This window comes from Dendrobates tinctorius, unplaced genomic scaffold, assembly GCF_039654945.1.
Source record: "Dendrobates tinctorius isolate UK_male_01 unplaced genomic scaffold, ASM3965494v1 ptg000095l, whole genome shotgun sequence".
NCBI lineage: Eukaryota > Metazoa > Chordata > Amphibia > Anura > Dendrobatidae > Dendrobates > Dendrobates tinctorius.
This window is the reverse complement of record NW_027361763.1, coordinates 23136521-23156473: the sequence shown is the minus strand read 5'-3', so window position 1 is coordinate 23156473 and position 19953 is coordinate 23136521. Positions and strand designations below refer to the sequence as shown.

Sequence of the window (19953 nt, the reverse complement as noted above, 5' to 3'; positions counted from 1 at the left end):
GCAAGGCTATTTTGAGGGGCCACCGCTCAGCCCAGTTTGGAGCTAGCGACCTCAAATTTTAGGAAGTGTAGAGGAACAGTTCATGAGCGTGGGGCAATTTTTTCAGACTTTTAGGGTCAATGGGGCAGGTGGAGCATTATTTTTGAGGGGCACAACTTTTAGTGTGCCCTCAAGATCCCCCCCCCCCAACATTTTTACAACCCTGGTCCACTGGAGCTAAGAGATATGAACCCCCAAATTTGGGGGGTCATATCTCATTCCAGGGGGTTGATTGACACCAAATTTTCAGGGTGTGTAAACTACCATTAGCTCTAGTGGACCAGGGAGGTAATAATGATAAATGTAATAATAATCTTTATTTTTATATAGCGCTAACATATTCCGCAGCACTTTACACACATTATCATTGCTTTCCCTGATGGGGCTCACAATCTAAATTCCCTATTAGTAAGTCTTTGGAATGTGGGAGGAAACCAGAGTACCCAGAGGAAACCCACGCAAACATGGGGAGAACATACAAACCCCTTGCAGATGTTGTCCTTGGTGGGATTTGAACCCAGGACCCCAGCGCTGCAAGGTTATACACATGGAACTAGAGTGAGTACAAAGGAGGGCAACAAAAATTAATAAAGGGAGTGGGGGAGCTACAATACCCAGAGAGATTAGCAAAAATTTGGATTATCTGGTCTAGCCATTCCAGGCACCTTGCTCAAGCTAATGCTGTCAGGTTGGTTGCTGCTGCCATTCCTGGTTCAGCTATTGCAGCCTGCACTAGCCAGCAGCGATCAGCTCCTGGGACTAAGTCCCTTTTTCGCTCCACTGATCATGCCCATGGCTCAACCTCCCATTGGAGTTTGGGGGTCACATGCTCAGGTCCCGTTCTTGTTCCGATTGGACCATCAGGAAGGTCACATGGAAGCTCGGCCATGTGCTAGTTTAGACAGTATTTTGTAGTTGTGTGTGTGAAGATGGATATATGCCTTCCGGTGACTGACTCATTATGTACTCCCTCTGGTTGTGCATGTGTATAGGGTATTGGAGTTAAGTCAGCAACTACAGGTGGCATTGCCTATGTGCCACGGTGCATCCAGTCCTCTGCACCACACTAGCGCCTAACTGTGCCATCCAGCACAAGGCACTACTATACTGCGTCAAGTAGCAGCAACTGCCAGTGCGGCGCCGTGCGCAATCCTGGCCCTGAGTTTGGGTAGTTAGTGGCATCCGCCAGAGCTGTGCTGTGCTCACTAGGTGCGCTATATCTTCGGCTCAGTTTCTTCCTGGCATCGCAGCTGCAGCGCCAAGCGCTAGTGGTCTGGAAGGACTCTAACCCAGTGTCTTTGGGGCTGAGTCCTGAGACTGTACAAAGGTGCTGTCTCCGCCAAGTCCTGTGAAGTTAACAGGATCTGGCATCTGTTACAGCAGCTCTGTGAAGTAACAGAGTTTGCTCCCATACATACCGGGTCAGTGGTTAACCTGCCGGTGTTTAATTAGTACTCTGCCATTACCGAGCAGCAGTATACCATCTCTGCACAGTGGACCCTGGGTTGCGATCGCACTTTCTCATATTTTGTATTTATTGCGATCCGCATCCCTAACAATTCGACATGGTAAAGCCAATGGTGTAATTCAAAAGTGCAACTCATCCTGCAAAAAATAAGCTCTCACATGGCCATATTGACGGAAACATTAAAAAGTAATGGCTCTGGGAAGGAGGGGAGCGGAAAACGATAAAGCAAAACAGAAAAAAGCTCTGGGGGTTAAGGGGTTAAGCAACATTGTACAACAAGTAAAAACATTGAATATTGAGTTCCATGACTGACTGTGCTTTACGCTGCCAAATGAGCTGTGTATAGGGGTTTTTAGAAGGGGCACTTTTTCACATTGGGTCTGTCATCGAAATCCCTTTGAAACTGCTGTGCTCCCCAACAATGGTTTGATGACAGCTCTTGTGATAATGTATGGACATTGTAATTGACTGTGGACATTGACTGATATTCAGAATTTTTTATACCAAACATATAACAGCAGATCTCTACAAAGTAACAAATTAGTGACCTAAATCGTAACTCATTGGTTCTTGTGTTTCATCATATTTAATTTAATTCATTTTATTTCCAATTCTAATATTTCCTTCACACCTGAGACGGATCTTATTTTATTTATTCTTTTTTTTCTTTCATTTTTGCTGAATGCAAATTTATACATTGAGTCTAAAATATGACTTGGAAGAAGCTATAAAGCCCTCAACCTGCCATTGTCAGTGCAGTCCTGATCTTTTCAGGAAAGGTTTACATCTGTCAAGCTATTGGGATCAGAAGAGTCTTCACCAATCGTCTGATGTCCCGGTACATTGTATGGGATCTTCTACTGAAGCTCTGCTGGATATCACTCTTCTGCATGATGCTTTGCTCTGCTCAGACCTCAGCTCCTGGATGTCGTCTAACAATGAAGGACTATACATTTGAATATAAATATTCTCAAGATGGAGATATTATTATAGGTGGAATCTTCACTGTACATTCATGGATAATACCGTGGCAGTATATAAAAGAAACTGTTTCTGAAATGCTCTGCATTCTGTAAGTATATAACATTAGCACGTAATAGAACAATTCTACCTCTTTATGTGAATTGTGTGCTATTCTTTTGGCTTTATAAGCAAAAAATTTTAAATTAAAAGATGATTCCTGTTTTTGAAGACCCATTGTAAAATAAAGTACAAATTGTAGCTAGTTGGAGTGTTTTCCTTGTTAAAGTTAGTGAAAAGAATGAATAAAACCTAGCACTTGGCTATCTCAGGGCAGAAAAGTATAATCTGACAATTGTGGTTCTTTGTCTTTGGAGTACAAGTATACAGTAACTCTAATGCAGTAAGTGAGAGCACTGTCAGGATTCTCCAACGGTGTGAGCACAAGTATTCGATTCTCACACTCCAAGCCATATTCTTTTTTGACACTTCAGGTCTCATTCAATTTTCTTGCATTCAGCAAGGACACGTTTCTCTAGTCAGCATTATTTGCATACTTGCAGTCATGCACTCGCCTGCTCCTGGTGCTGGCATCGGAGAATCCTGACATTGCGCTCACTGCGTGGTGTGAGGATTTATACGTCTGCCCCAACACCGGACAACCCTTCTAAGACCAATGGCTTTTGCCATGTCAACTTCTCGTATTCCACTTAATTGAGATAACTTTTCTCAGAAAGTTATCAAAATGGTATGCTGTTATTTGACAAATTAGACCACAACAGTATGCGTAAATTTCTCATTTTATTTTTTTTTCCAACTTTGCTTAAATATATCATAAAAAAATCAAAAAGTAGTGTGAAATTCCAATCTGACTCCAAAAGAACAAACCATGTGAGTACTGAGCAGTGATTGTACGTTGAGACATACGGGTCTTTTTATTTGACAAAAAGAGAAAAGTTTTGTCATGCTTGATCAGATTTTATATGAAAACACAAAATTTTCTTCTTTTCAACTTCTTTCTTTCTCTCCTCTGTAGCAAAAACCACCGAGACCATATTTTGGCTCTAAGTCAACAGGGATATAGAGTATTTCTCCCAATTTTCCACTTTTTTTGGCCATTATGCTTTTATTTACACACACGCCATGCTGTACATTTTGGCTTATTTCTCTTTATGAAGTTTTTGATGCTTTTACTCTTCTACGCTTTTTCTATATATATAGAAAAATCTCACTCCTTGATAGAGTATCAAAAACGCTGTGGATCTTGCATTAAAGTTTTATCCACTGCAGCTGATTTCCATATTCAAAGCTAATCACGACATTCTGAGTTGACGTTTTAGTTGAAGTGTAAAGGAGGCTGCTTTGATTTCTCACAGTATTAGGCACAGAACTTCATTGTGATCACTGCACCAGCAGGGAGAGTGAGCCAGGTGCCCAACAGCACACTTGATTTCTGCCATTACACCTTGGATTCTTTGCTCAAACTAAACTCATATGTGAAGTTGAAGGTATTTTATCATGAAATTGGATTCATAGAGAATTTATTTTCTGCTAATTGAATTTCTCTCGTTATTTTCTGAGACCCCAAAAGCACAATAATAGTAAGATGTGAAATAAATCAAACTATACTCACCTCCCTGCTCTCGTTTCCATCCACCCATGCTGCTCGCAGTCGCCTCTACTGTGCTCAGTGGCTTTAGTTACTGCTGCCACATGCCGAACACCGAGATATCTTTATGCTAGACCATCAAGAGTTCACGACCTGACGCATGAACACAGATGTCCAGGGCTTGGTCGTGGCCAGAGTCCTGGCACAACATGAAGCACAAGTAGCTTTCCATAGAAAGAAGAGAAATGGAATCTTGCCACAGCGACGGCAGGAAAAGATGATTCAGAAAATACAAAAAAGGAGCAGTGAGGGTGGCCAGAGTTGTCAATTAGGAGATCGGTATGATTTTTCTTTTTGACCTTTAGCCAGTTAATATAACCTCAATGGTTGAAAAAAATTGAGAAAATTGCACACAACTGACCACTATTTTGCCAAATTCTGGAGGAGGGAATTACAAAAATAAAACCTCTATTCTGGAGAAAGTAGAATTTAAAACTTTTAAGTAGAATTCAATTTCACTCAAATAAATTTAATCACTAGTCTCTAGTGATTATTAAATCATCTGATTTATAATCTGATAAATGTATAGAAACAGAATAAAAAAAGAAAGGTTCCAGAACACAGTGGGACATCTTTATAAAGCTCAATGCACCACAATTGTACAGTAATTTTTACAAGAATTCTGACCTAATGTTTGCACCAGTAATCTATGATGTTCCATGAATTCTTTCATTTTTTTGTCCCTCTTTTGGACTGTTTTGCAATCTCTCAACTCGTAAAGCTTTGCCTTTGCAGGAGATCAGTGAACTGTTTCAAGGTGAGTAGAATTTGCTTAAGAATTGTACTAATTTTTTGGTTGCTATTTGCTATGGTTAGTCCAGCAAAATGGTGCCTGCTGGGTAAATGTAATTTCTCCCTTACAGTCCTGGCAGCCCGCACAGACCCCTGGCAGGCCTGCACAGATCCCCAGCAGGCCCGCACAGACCCCCCACGGTCATGCACAGACCCCACCCGCGCACACAGACACACAGTCTCCGCCAATGCACCGCCCACACTCCATTATAACACATCATGATGACATCATTTCAGAATGAACCACAACAAGAAAGCACAAAATGACAAATTTGCAAAAATACTCTGCAGTAAAAACCATGACAGTAATCAGCAAGTGCTGTATAACAAATACAGGGTATTTAGTCGATACGTTTTTTGCAAAAAATATATACCAAGCTGCTTCACCACATCACGGTAACCCTTCACGAAGCAGTCCCTATCTATTGTATTTAAAACCTGAACGTGTGAACAGTGTCTAAACAAACAGGATACAGACAGGCGCCTCCTAGTATATGGGCTTGTGGTGAAAGACAGCTTATTTATGTGCACGTCACACAGGAGAGGGGTGGGGTCTCAAAACCATGCTGAGCACGGAAAAAACGGATTAAAAACAAATATGTGACATGCACAAGTGTGAACAAGTCGGTCAGACAATGCTCACACCACCCAATGGCTGAACCACAACCAGAAAGCACAAAATGACAAATTTGCAAAAAATACTCTGCAGTAAAAAACTGTTGCATGTCACATATTTGGTTTTAATCTGTTTTTTCCGTGCTCAGCATGGTTTGGGAGACCCCACACCTCTCCTGTGTGACGTGCACATAAATGAGCTGTCTTTCACCACAAGCCCATATACTGGGAAGCGCCTGTCAGTATCATGTTCGTTTAGACACTGTTCACACGTTCAGGTTTTAAATACATTAGATAGGGACTGCTTCGTGAAGGGTTACCGTGACGTGGTGAAGCAGCTTGGTATATATTTTTTGTAAAAAACGTATCGACTAAATACCCTGTATTTGTTATACAGCACTTGCTGATTACTAACATGTTTTTTACTGCAGAGTATTTTTGCAAATTTGTCATTTTGTGCTTTCTTGTTGTGGTTCAGCCATTGGGTGGTGTGGGCATTGTCTTACCGACTTGTTCACACTTGTGCATGTCACATATTTGTTTTTCATCATTTCAGAATGCCTAACAGGATGTGCCCACACTTCTTAGGATCCTCAACTGGCTCATTGCATTATGGGAACTTCCGATTCCGGTATTCGATATTGTAAAACTATCGGAACTCAGTATCGGAAGTCCGAAAACGTGAATATCGACCGATACCCGATATTTGCAGTATCGGAATGCTCAACACTATCTCTGATCATTTCCCTTAGTGCGCCAGCCCTAGGTCGCAGCCATCTTTCACCCTTAGTGAATTGTTATACATCCCCATAGCAGTAGGCACAAACGATTTCCTGAATTTCTCCTTCTTGCACCTTAGTGGGATTAGACGGCTGCTGAATGTGCTCTTCTGATTCCAGAATAGCTCGTATAGTGGGTGTGTATTATTGTTCATTATAGTCCTGCACTTCTTTTTAATCCTATCCTCCACTACCTCCTCAAAAGAGTCAAGATGGAGGCCAACAGCTGCACTTGCCTTCTTCATAAGTTTGTTGAGCTTATTAGCGTCAGATACTCGCACACTACTGCCCCAGCAAATGAGAGCAAAAAAGTTGGCGCTCGCTACAACGGACTGGTAGAACATTTCCAGCATTTTACTGCACACATTGAATGACCTGAGCTTCCACAGAAAGTACAGTCTGCTCATTCCCTTCTTGTGAACCATCTCTGTATGACATCTCCAATCAAGTTTGCTGTCAAGGTGAACCCCCAAATATTTGTAGCTCTCAACCATCTCCACATCCTGGCCAGCGATAGTGATCGGTGAGTAATCATCCTTTTTCCTCCTATAACTCACCACCATCTCCTTGGTTTTCTTAACATTTAGTTCTAGACAGTTAGTCTGGCACCAATCTATAAAGTCAGAAACCACCCTTCTATATTCCTCCTCACCCCGGTCCCCCACAACACCCCCTATGATCACTGAGTCATCTGAGAATTTTGGAGGTGACAGAAATCGGATTTATACTGAAAGTCGGCTGTATACAATGTGAAGAGGAAGGGCAACAGCACACTGCTCCGTACACTGCCAGATACCACCTCCCCCATCCTTACAAACTGCGGCCTATCCGTCAGGTAGTCGCTTATCCAGTTCACCATCCCCTCATCCACTGCCATCAGTCAACTTATTTCATAATAAGAGCGGCTGTAAGGTATTGAAGGCACTAGAGAAGTCAAAGAACATGGCGCGCACTGCAGAGCCATCATTATCCAAGAATGAATGTATTGTATGTAGCAGAGGCACTATAGCATCATCCACCTCCAATCTCTGCTGGTACGCAAACTGCAGGCGGTCAGTGTAGGCCCTCACCCTCAGGCACAAGTAGGCAAGTACTATTCTCACCAATGACATCATAGCATGCAATGTTTAGGCCACTGGACGATAGTCGTGTAGGGAAGTTGGAAAGGTGGTCTTGGGAATCGGCACCAGGCAGGTGGTCTTCAACAGCACTGGTATTCTCTGAGATTGTAGGCTCCTTTTAAACAGGAGCTGAAAGACATTACACAGTTGGTTTGCACACACTTTTATGACACGTGGACTGAGGCCATCAGGCCCAGCTGCTTTGCCAATGACTGATTTACGAAACTGTTTCCTCTCATGACTTGGGGAGACGGTGAAAGCAGAAAGTTCATCACCCAAAGTCAATGCTGCCGATCGTTCCACAGCTCTATCCCTCATTCCTGATGAAGCAGAACATGTGTTGGTAAATCTGTTGAAGAACTCGTTCATTTCATTAGTCATGGGTAAATCCACTTCCCCACGCTCTGACCTAGCCTTAAACCCAGTTAACTACTTCATGCTTGACCACACTTCCTTGGAATTGTTGTGTGACAGGTTATTTTCTAATTTAATTCAGAACGCCTCATGGAAATTCTTAATTTTCCCCTTTAAGTCGCTTTGTATCAATTTCAGTTTCTTAGTATCCTTCATTTTAACTGCCAGTGTTATGTTTTTAATGACTGTATTAGGCTACTTTCACACATCCGGTGTGTGGGGTCCGGCGGCGTGCGGCGAAAAGCCGGGCCGCCGGATCCGGCCTGCAGCCGTGACACCGGATGTGTGTGCGGCGAGATGATACGGCTCGGACATTATTAAAGGAGCCGCAGGACAGAGGCAGCCAATGAGACAGCTGCTGAAAGGGAGGTGAGGGGAGGAGAGGATAGGAGAGGGGAGGGGAGGAGAGGGGAGGGGAGGAGAGGGGAGGGGGGTGGAGAGAGAGAGAGACATGGGGGGTTAACATTAGTGTCCAGGCAAGAGAATCTCTCTCTCTTGCCGGGCACTTGTGGGGTTAACCCCACAGAGAGATCTCTCTCTCTCACCCAGACACTGTGAGTGTTAACCCCACAAGTGCCCGGCGAGAGAGATCTCTCACAAGTGTCCGGGTGACAGAGAGAGATCTCTCTCTCTCTCGCCGGGCACTTGTGGGGTTAACATTCACAGAGTCTGGGCATGCGCTGTGGAAAAAGCCGGTCCGGCGCTGCAAAAAAACGTTACATGGAACGTTTTTTCCAGACGCCGGACAGGCTGTTTTTGCCGGATCAGGCAAAAACCGGATACGCCGCATAGGCATCAGGCGCGATGCGGCAATAATGAAACTGAATGGGGGAAAAACCGGATCCGGTGGCAACCGGCGCCGGATCCGGTTTTTACACTTTTCGCCGCATCGCGCCTGATGCTGAAAACCGGATGTGTGAAAGAGGCCTTAATGCTACAATACTAATGGTCACTAAAGGGAACCTGTCAGCAGGATTGTGCACAGTAACCTACAGACACTGTCAGGTCGATGCCGTTATATTGATTACAATGATACCTGGTGATGAAATCCTTCTTGTGGTTGTTGCTTTATCTTTATTTTCAGTTTTAAGTTAATGATAGGCTTGTGCTCCGGAGCGACCTGTGGTGGGGTCTTCATGTGGTGTTCTGCTTAGATAGTTATCAGTATGACTTCTGACAGGTCTCTGATCCCTCAGTAATCTTCCCCCTAGCATACATAATGAATATTGTATATATACTGTATATATTGAAAAAAAATTACCTGCAGCCAGGCCGCGATCTGATAGCTGCTTCTGCGCAGGTGCTGGCGGCACCATCTTACAAGAGAAAAAAAAATTCCTCCTCCAGCAGCTATCAGCGATCGCATTTCCATTTTCAAACACTATTTTTCTGATGAATTTATTTATAGCATTATATAAAAGCATGAACCAAACATTACACATGTGATCATGGTACTGATGAATATACCCAATCAGAGCACCACATGAAGACCCCCCTAACAGGCTGCCCCAGAGCACGAGCATATCATTAGCTCAAAACTGAAAATAAGGGTTAAACAATAACCACAAGACGGATTTCATCACTAGATATCATTTTAATCAAGATAACGATGCCAACCTGAAACTGTCTGCAGGTTGCTCAGCACAATACTGCTGACAGATTCCCTTTAAAGAGGATATCTACTACGTGAACTTAGTTACTGGTTTTGATATAAGTGCTTAAGGATAAAAGGACCTTAAGAACCCCATATACTTTTTTCTACTATGGTTCTTCTTCTTGTTTTTTTGTTGTTGTTGCTCTTTTGCTTTACTCCCTGCGACTTAGCATCTGCTTTTATGTGACTTCTATCACTTTTTCCTTAGAATCATATGCTCCTTTATAAATACACTAGCTGAAGAGCCTGGCACTGCCCGGGCATAGTAACTAACTCTGGTTAGTTATAGCAAATTATAATTATCCTCCATCCCATAGTCCCGTGCCCATATACCCATCACACATCCTCCATCCCATAGTCCTGTGCCCATATACCCATCATACATATCCTCCATCCCATAGTCCCGTGCCCATATACCCATCATACATATCCTCCATCCCATAGTCCCATGCCCATATACCCATCATACATATCCTCCATCCCATAGTCCCGTGCCCATATACCCATCATACATATCCTCCATCCCATAGTCCCGTGCCCATATACATATCCGCCATCCCATAGTCCCATGCCCATATACCCATCACACATCCTCCATCCCATAGTCCCGTGCTCATATACCCATCATATATATCCTCATCCCATAGTCCCGTGCCCATATACCCATCATATATATCCTCCATCCCATAGTCCCGTGCCCATATACCCATCACACATCCTCCATCCCATAGTCCCGTGCCCATATACCCATCATATATATCCTCATCCCATAGTCCAGTGCCCATATACCCATCATACATATCCTCCATCCCATAGTCCCGTGCCCATATACCCATCACACATCCTCCATCCCATAGTCCCATGCCCATATACCCATCATACATATCCGCCATCCCATAGTCAACCATTATGACATCATAATAAGCGGCGGGGCTTGCAACCTATGATGACATCAGCGTAGCCATGGCAACCATTGTGACATCATAATGAGGGGCGGGGCTTGGCACACACACACTGCTTCCCCAGTATGCAAATAGGGGCATTGTGACATCACAATGAGGGGCGGGGCTTGACACGCACACACTTTTTCCCCCAGTATGTAGATAGGGGCAAAATTGTTTGGTGAATTGGAACGCGCGGGGTTAAAATTTCACCTCACAACATAGCTTAGGATGCTCTCGGGGTCCAGACGTGTGACTGTGCCAAATTTTGTGGCTGTAGCTGCGACGGTGCGGATGCCTATCCCGGACATACACACATACATACACACACACACACACACACACATACACACGCTTGAGCTTTATATATTAGATTTCCCATCATTTCTTGCCTGCAACCTATCAGTGAGCCCACTCCGTGTTAATCCATCTACACACCTCCTCCTTCCCCGATGTCAGCAGGAACTCTTGTACTGCATAGTGTTACAGGAAATAAAACTACAATTTGGAAAAGTGAGATATTTAGTAAAAATGTTTGAATTTAATTTACCAAATTTAATTGTATCTCCATTTCCACTTTGTTGTTCAACTGTGGCATTTCATTGCTCATCATGTGAAGTGATATAGAGTACAGTGTAAGGTGCAAATAAAATCTATCAAGTAAGAATTAAAGATGAGTGGATTTATAACACAGGTCAGTGACTAAAAACCAATTTGATTATCTTCATATGATTTCCATGTATTTTGGTGTTTTGATAGCGGAAAAAAATATTGAAAAAATCCTAAACGTCAGGACTTGCCACAAACCTATAGGTTCTTCTGCAGACTTTGGTAGGCAGCTTATTTTCCTTCCCCATTAACATCAATAGTAACTGTATGATTGGCTGTTGGCTTTGCGAAAGTGTATTCATTTGCATGGCCATTTCTGTTTCATTTGTGGTGAATAAACAATGTTGAATCAACAGCTGAGATTACAGACTTTGTGAATAAAGTATACTTTGCATAAGTCAGACTAAGGGTACTGTTACACTTAGCGATGCACCAGCGATCCCGACAACGATATGGATCGCTGGTGCATTGCCAAGTGGTTGCTAGTGAGCTGCCAAACAGGCAGATCTCACCAGCGACATAGCAGGGTCGGGGGTCGCTACTTACCTGTCAGATGCGGCGATCCTGACGTCCACCCTCCCGCGTCCACGCTTTGCTTGTCGGCGCCACAGGAAGCCCAGCAGGAAGTGGCTGACGAGAAATGGCCCAGGACGTTCTCGCGCGATCAGCGATGGACAGCGGGGGAGCCGGTCGGAGGTATCAGACATAGCGATATCGCTAGCAATATCGCTATAACATCACAAAACCAGTGACGTTATAGCGATATTGCTAGCGATGTCGCTATGTGTAACGGGCCCTTAAAACTTGGCGATCAAGATAAGGATTGGGCACCTGATAAAGTGTGCAAATGAGGTGCTGAGGACCTCCAAAATTGGTTCAAGGTTAAGAAAAAAGCTTTCCGTTATGAGATTTCTATAGCGAGAGCAAAAGAACCATAGTGACTAGTGATGAGCGAGTATACTTGTTACTCGAGATTTCCCAAGCATGCTCGTGTAATCTCAGGGTATTTGGCATGCTCAGAGATTTAGTTTCTGTCGCTATAGCTACATGATTTGCGGCTGCTAGACAGCCTGAATACATGTGGGGATTTCCTAACAAACAGGCATTCCTCACATGTATTCAACCTGTCCAGCAGCTGCAAATCATGCAGCTACAGCAACAGAAACGAAATCCTGCTTGAACTTAGCATCTGCACCGGGCGTCCTCAGGTGAGTGTGCTAAAGTAGACCATGTGTCAAAGCAGGGTCACCAGCTTAGTATTCCTGGGGGGGTTAAGTTATAGGGACCCCAATTAGTATTTTTCTATACTCCTGTGCAGTCTAACAGGGTATTATCTTTTGCTTTGCTTCATAGTACCACTCTGTGGTGTAACAGAACTTGTTACTTTGCGCTCTGTGCACACGAAGGGAAATTTAACTCAGTGTGCTTAAAGTGTTTTCTCGCAGCTTTGCTCTGCCTTTGTGCTAGCTGCGGTTTTTCCATCACCGAACGGTGGACCATGGGTTGCGAATGCACCTGACTATTATTTCTTATTTGGTGCATTCCGCCAATCCTATAAACTACTTTCCTGAAAAGTTGGGCGCTGTTATTGAAGAGCAAGGTGAATGATTGCACCAGGATATTAAAGAGATGGAAAGAAGATACCAGGGAAAATGGAGCATTACAACGATGTCAGACTACTGTTGGATGCTTCAGAAAAACATTCCAGATGCTACTCACAAGCATGAATGTACCAAGAGGAGCCTCACAGGGAAAAAAATCGAGTTTAGTGAGTGTTAATGAGCTCATTTCAGTTAACTTCTTTGCGATATGCACCGTTCTACTACAGCTCATGTCGCATCTCCGCCATTAGATGAGGGCTTCATCATTGAGCCCACCTTCACCGTTTATGTATCATTTTTACTGTGGCAAATGTGCCTCAAAAGCATACAGTCAGACTTGGTTAGATCTCAATATATTACACCTGCAGTGTGATTAGTCCATCTGAGGTATGCAAATTTCCTGCAATACGAATACTGCAATTTTTTTCAGTGAAATTTTTTTCAGTGACATTTTTCAGTGAAATTTTATTTGGCATTTATTGTGCTAGAGCTGTGCCTCAAAACACCAAAAACATTGTTTGGCTACAAATTGCATTGCTTTATTGAAATTGTAGTCTTATTCATTCATCTGAATTGGGCAAATTTTGCTGGCATTGTAATACTGCAATTTTTTGAGCAGCGTAATTTAATGCAGCATTTTTCATGCTACATTTGGGCCTCAAAAAAAGTTTAGTTAGAAATATCATTGTATTGTGCTGTCTAATAAGTCCATTTGACTTGTGCCAATTTTCCTGCCATTGTAATACTGCAATTTCCATCAACAGTGTAATTTTATCCAGCATTTTTTGTGCTGTAGTTGGGCCACAAAACACAAAAAAATAATTTGGTTATAAATAGCTTTCTAGTTTTGATACTGCAGTCTATTAAGTTCATCTAAGGTGGGCCAATACCCATGCCATTGTAATAATGCAACATTTTCTCCACAGGGATATATCATGCATAATTTAAAATGGGCAAGCCACATGGGGAGGGATGGGGAAGTGGATGTGATGCTGTTGGTGAGCGCAGATGCTGAGGCTGTGGGCAAGGTGAAACTGCCTGCCGCGAGAGCACAATATGCACACTCATCAAGTTGATCTAGCTTCCTGTCCCACTTTGTAAGGGGATGCGGAACACCACTCTTGAAACCTGACCAATGTGAAAAGGATGTTGGATGGATAGCAGATAATGCTTCCAGTTACATTCCCAGCATCACCCTGTCTTCCTCATGGTCTAGTCTATGTAGCTGTGATTCTGGATCACATCATCCTCACCCTAATCCTCCTTCCTACCACTATGAAGAGTGCGCGGAGACAAGTTATCCCACAATTGGACATTCCAAAGAGCTGTTCACATTTCCATTTCTAGATTCTGGCCCCTCTCCCTGACCACTTCAAGCAAGAGATGAGGAGATCACAGGTAATGATACTCAAATATTTAAGCAGACATGCTCACAAGAAGGCTACAGAAGGAAAAAGCAATTACTGTTGCAAGAGGTAAATGATTATGAGACACAATTGCCAACAAGTAGTTTGGTTACATCAGCAAGTCAGGAGGAGGTCCAGGGTGTGGAAGTGCAAGACGAGATGGTGGACGATGAAGTCACTTACCCTATCTGGGAAGGTGACCTGCAGAGTAAGGACAGCAGCTTTCAGGAGGATGGATCCACAGCACCGGAACAGTCAGGAAGAGGCAATGGGGTGACCAGAGATATAAGGTGTGCAACTGTTCCCAAGACCACCAACATGGGTGAAATTGCCAATACAAGGCTTAGGTGTTACCAAGTCTGGCTCTTTTTAAAGACAGTCCATATAACCCAAAAAAGGCCATTTGAAGTATTTGCCATGCCAGCATCAGCAGGGGCAGCACAACTACCAGCCTGACCACCACCAGCATGCTCAGGCGCAGGACAGCAAAGCACTCGACCAGTTGGGTTTGAAAGTCAGAATCCAGAAACAGTGTCTGTGGGTGACATCACTGCCTCTTCCCCTGTTCTAGGTGCATTGCTCTTAACTGCAATCCATGAGGTGTCACAGTAGGAATAGTGTATGACAAGCATCTAGTAAGGGTTTATTGCCTTATATATTAAGAGCATGCTGCTGCATTTTTCCTTGCACTCATTGACCTAGTCATGTTTTTTACTTTGATCTGGACTCAGAAATTTATTGTAGCTGGCAGCGTTATTTCCTTTACTCCAGAGTAGAAATAAGCGAATATTTCAATGTTCGGTTCGAATTGCGATCGGCAAATTTGCAATATTCTCCAATTAATTTGTCAGATATTTGCCCAACATAACCGAAAGCCATTCAGGTCAATGGGAGGCAAAAATAAACGCATGCACAACACCTTATAATAGCCACAAATGCTGCCAAAGCACATCAAATTAGGGGCAGACACCAGGAAAGTAGCCTCAATTCACCCACAGTACTAATTGTAGCATGGCACTGCACATGGGTGGACACACTGCATCTGCAGCCTGTGCGGCTGCATTGGGGCCCGGAGGTGGAGGGGGGCCCTGCAGAGTGGCTAATAATGAGGGCACTTTGGCCCCTGGCCAGATTTCCCTTCATGTGTGGCAGGCAGGGAGAGATCCCAGCTCTGCTGCCTACAAGAGAAAATAGCAGTGGAGCACAGCTGCAGCGTTCTGTCCTGCTTCCTGCCCACGCTGCCTCACACACAGACAGTAGCACTGCAGCATAATGTAATCATTCAGTGGCCTACTGTGCCAGAGAGAGGAAGGCAATGGTGATGCTGCGGCAGAGTGCACAGAGAGGTGAGAGGTGCTGTTTGTGTGTGTGAGAGTGTGTATGTGTAGAGTTGAGCGAAACGGGTCGAAAAATTCCAAAAGTCGCCGACTTTTGGCAAAGTCGGGTTTCATGAAACGAAACCCGACCCTAGGATGAGGTCGGCCACGAGGTCGGCGACTAACGCGCCAAAGTCGCGTTTCAAAAGTTTGTTTTGCGCTCTTTTTCAGCCCATCAGGATCCACGGACACTGTGGGCAACGTGATGACATAGGCAGGGGTCACCACCATCTTTCAGAAGGGCATGCAAGTGATTGGCTTGCTTTGGTGGGCGTCACAGGGGTTATAAAAGGGCGTGCACGCCGACCGCCATCTTACTTCTGCCGATCTTAGCATAGGGAGAGGTTGCTGCTGCTGATTCTGTAGGGAGAGCGTTAGGCAGGGAAGAAGAAAAAAAAACTGCTTCTGCTGCTAGCGATTTTGCCTGTACAACACACCAGTCACTGTGTGTGCAGTGCAAGGGGATGCTATATTGTGGTGGATCAGCGGTGTTGGTTGTTAGGCTGCCTTCTAAGGCTTCCTGACAGCTGCATTGCTGTTTACCCACTGCTCTGCAAACTGCTTTTTTAAAAGCAATCCCAATTTTTTTTTTTGTCCTGCTGAGGTACTGAGCGTGCATTTTTTCACACCATACAGCGGTGTACGCTCCTCACACAGTACCGTGTAACGGCTGTTATCACAGCCACAGTGAAGCTATCTGTGTGTCACTCTGTGAGAATAAGTCGAGGACATGTTCCGTTCTTACAGACCTGCACCTACTAGTTTTGTCTAGCTTTCAAACAGTTAAATATATTTGCTGTTTGATCACATTCAAAACTATAGAGAGACAGCGTGTGTCAGTCCGTATACTTAAAAAACACGGAGCTTGACAATTTTACGTACACTGGACAGCCGTGTACGTGCACGCTCCTCTCAGTACCGTGTAACGGCTGTTGTCACGGCCACAGTGAAGCTATCTGTGTGTCACTCTGTGAGAATAAGTCGAGGACATGTTCCGTTCTTACAGACCTGCACCTACTAGTTTTGTCTAGCTTTCAAACAGTTAAATATATTTGCTGTTTGATCACATTCAAAACTATAGAGAGACAGCGTGTGTCAGTCCATATACTTAAAAAACACGGAGCTTGACAATTTTAAGTACACCGGACAGCCGTGTACGTGCACGCTCCTCTCAGTACCGTGTAACGGCTGTTATCACGGCCACAGTGAAGCTATCTGTGTGTCACTGTGGAAGGATAAGTGGAGGACTTGTTCCGTTCTTACAGACCTACACTCTAGGGAGATTCCTATTCTGCCCAATTCTACATACACCTTGTAGTTTGTGATACACTAGCCAATTTCTGCCTGTGACATAGCGCTCTGATATTCAGTGGGCCTCACACAATCCAAAAGTGTCCAGTGTCCACTAGTGTGTGCAGAAATTCAAACTCAGTTATCCTGTAGTCACTTTTTTCACACCTGTGCCATCGAGCCTGTGACATAGCGCTCTGATATTCAGTGGGCCTCACACAATCCAAAAGTGTCCAGTGTCCACTAGAGTGTGCAGAAATTCAAAATCTCTGTGATCCTGTAGTCACTTTTTTCACACCTGTGCCATCGAGCCTGTGACATAGCGCTCTGATATTCAGTGGGCCTCACACAATCCAAAAGTGTCCAGTGTCCACTAGTGTGTGCAGAAATTCAAAATCTCCCTTATCCTCTAGTCACTTTTTTCACACCTGTGCCATCGAGCCTGTGACATAGCGCTCTGATATTCAGTGGGCCTCACACAATCCAAAAGTGTCCAGTGTCCACTAGTGTGTGCAGAAATTCAAAATCTCCCTTATCCTGTAGTCACTTTTTTCACACCTGTGCCATCGAGCTTGTGACATAGCGCTCTGATATTCAGTGGGCCTCACACAATCCAAAAGTGTCCAGTGTCCACTAGTGTGTGCAGAAATTCAAAATCTCCCTTATCCTGTAGTCGCTTTTTTCACACCTGTGCCATCGAGCCTGTGACATAGCGCTCTGATATTCAGTGGGCCTCACACAATCCAAAAGTGCCCAGTGACCACTAGTGTGTGCAGAAATTCAAAATCTCCCTTATCCTGTACTAGGGTCTAAGAAGTAAGGTTTCTCCTTGCGGAGAGTGACATGCCAGCTGTGGCTTGTCAAGGTAAGGAGACTTATTCGCCGTGCAATGCTCCTCTGGGAAAATAATATGCAAATTGCCTCTTCAGAAAGAAAGAGGACTTTTACTCTACAGCGCCACCTATTGGTAGTAGCGATCCTACAAGTCACAATCAACCCTTTAACGAGTCTTGTAGTATGACTTAGAATACAAGCCAAATCAGAATCTCAATTTGCAGACACGGTGTTTCGAGCTGTTGGCTCTCGTCAGTGCAAAGTATGAGATCTGATTTGGCAAGGTGAGAGGCTCTGGACTAGGGTCTAAGAAGTAAGGTTTCTCCTTGCGGAGAGTGACATGCCAGCTGTGGCTTGTCAAGGTAAGGAGACTTATTCGCCGTGCAATGCTCCTCTGGGAAAATAATATGCAAATTGCCTCTTCAGAAAGAAAGAGGACTTTTACTCTACAGCGCCACCTATTGGTAGTAGCGATCCTACAAGTCACAATCAACCCTTTAACGAGTCTTGTACTATGACTTAGGATACAAGCCAAATCAGAATCTCAATTTGCAGACACGGTGTTTCGAGCTGTTGGCTCTCGTCAGTGCAAAGTATGAGATCTGATTTGGCAAGGTGAGAGTCTCTGGACTAGGGTCTAAGAAGTAAGGTTTCTCCTTGCGGAGAGTGACATGCCAGCTGTGGCTTGTCAAGGTAAGGAGACTTATTCGCCGTGCAATGCTCCTCTGGGAAAATAATATGCAAATTGCCTCTTCAGAAAGAAAGAGGACTTTTACTCTACAGCACCACCTATTGGTAGTAGCGATCCTACAAGTCACAATCAACCCTTTAACGAGTCTTGTAGTATGACTTAGGATACAAGCCAAATCAGAATCTCAATTTGCAGACACGGTGTTTCGAGCTGTTGGCTCTCGTCAGTGCAAAGTATGAGATCTGATTTGGCAAGGTGAGAGGCTCTGGACTAGGGTCTAAGAAGTAAGGTTTCTCCTTGCGGAGAGTGACATGCCAGCTGTGGCTTGTCAAGGTAAGGAGACTTATTCGCCGTGCAATGCTCCTCTGGGAAAATAATATGCAAATTGCCTCTTCAGAAAGAAAGAGGACTTTTACTCTACAGCGCCACCTATTGGTAGTAGCGATCCTACAAGTCACAATCAACCCTTTAACGAGTCTTGTAGTATGACTTAGGATACAAGCCAAATCAGAATCTCAATTTGCAGACACGGTGTTTCGAGCTGTTGGCTCTCGTCAGTGCAAAGTATGAGATCTGATTTGGCAAGGTGAGAGGCTCTGGACTAGGGTCTAAGAAGTAAGGTTTCTCCTTGCGGAGAGTGACATGCCAGCTGTGGCTTGTCAAGGTAAGGAGACTTATTCGCCTGTAGTCACTTTTTTCACACCTGTGCCATCGAGCCTGTGACATAGCGCTCTGATATTCAGTGGGACTCACACAATCCAAAAGTGTCCAGTGTCCACTAGTGTGTGCAGAAATTCAAAATCTCCCTTATCCTCTAGTCACTTTTTTCACACCTGTGCCATCGAGCCTGTGACATAGCGCTCTGATATTCAGTGGGCCTCACACAATCCAAAAGTGTCCAGTGTCCACTAGTGTGTGCAGAAATTCAAAATCTCCCTTATCCTGTAGTCACTTTTTTCACACCTGTGCCATCGAGCCTGTGACATAGCGCTCTGATATTCAATGGGCCTCACATAATCCAAAATTGTCCAGTGTCCACTAGTGTGTGCAGAAATTCAAAATCTCTGTGATCCTCAAGTCACTTTTTTCACACCTGTGCCATCGAGCCTGTGACATAGCGCTCTGATATTCAGTGGGCCTCACACAATCCAAAAGTGTCCAGTGTCCACTAGTGTGTGCAGAAATTCAAAATCTCCCTTATCCTGTAGTCACTTTTTTCACACCTGTGCCATCGAGCCTGTGACATAGCGCTCTGATATTCAGTGGGCCTCACACAATCCAAAAGTGTCCAGTGTCCACAAGTGTGTGCAGAAATTCAAAATCTCCCCTGTCCTATAGACACCTTGTACCTTGTTTTACATTACTATATAGTTTGTTGGATTTTGTCTACATTTCTGCAAAAAATGAGGAAGGCTGGTGGAAGAGGCCGTGGAATTGGGCGGGGGTTGGCAGCTGGTAATGATGGTGTTGGTGGTGAATCTGATGGTAGTGGCAAGAGCAAAATAGGACCGAATGCAGGAGGTGTTGAGCCTGTGTCATCGTCTGGCTCCATAAGGCTTCGAAGGCTTAGTTTTCTAGGAGTTGGCAAATCGCTTTTAAAGCCAGAGCATCAGGAAAAAGTTTTGTCTTACATTGCTGACTCAGCCTCCAGCTCTATCGCCTCCTCTTCTGAAGTTGTAAAAAGTAAAAGCACT

General features: G+C 44.2%; 1 protein-coding gene across 1 annotated transcript in view; it reads left to right on the top strand.

The window, feature by feature from the left end:
- Positions 1-14227: 14227 nt before the first annotated feature.
- LOC141098824 (vomeronasal type-2 receptor 26-like) overlaps positions 14228-19953 on the top strand; it is a 150369-nt gene continuing 144643 nt past the window's right edge. The window contains exon 1 of the mRNA XM_073586797.1: positions 14228-14358. Coding sequence (XP_073442898.1) covers positions 14228-14358 — 131 coding nt within the window. The remainder of the gene's footprint in view (positions 14359-19953) is intronic.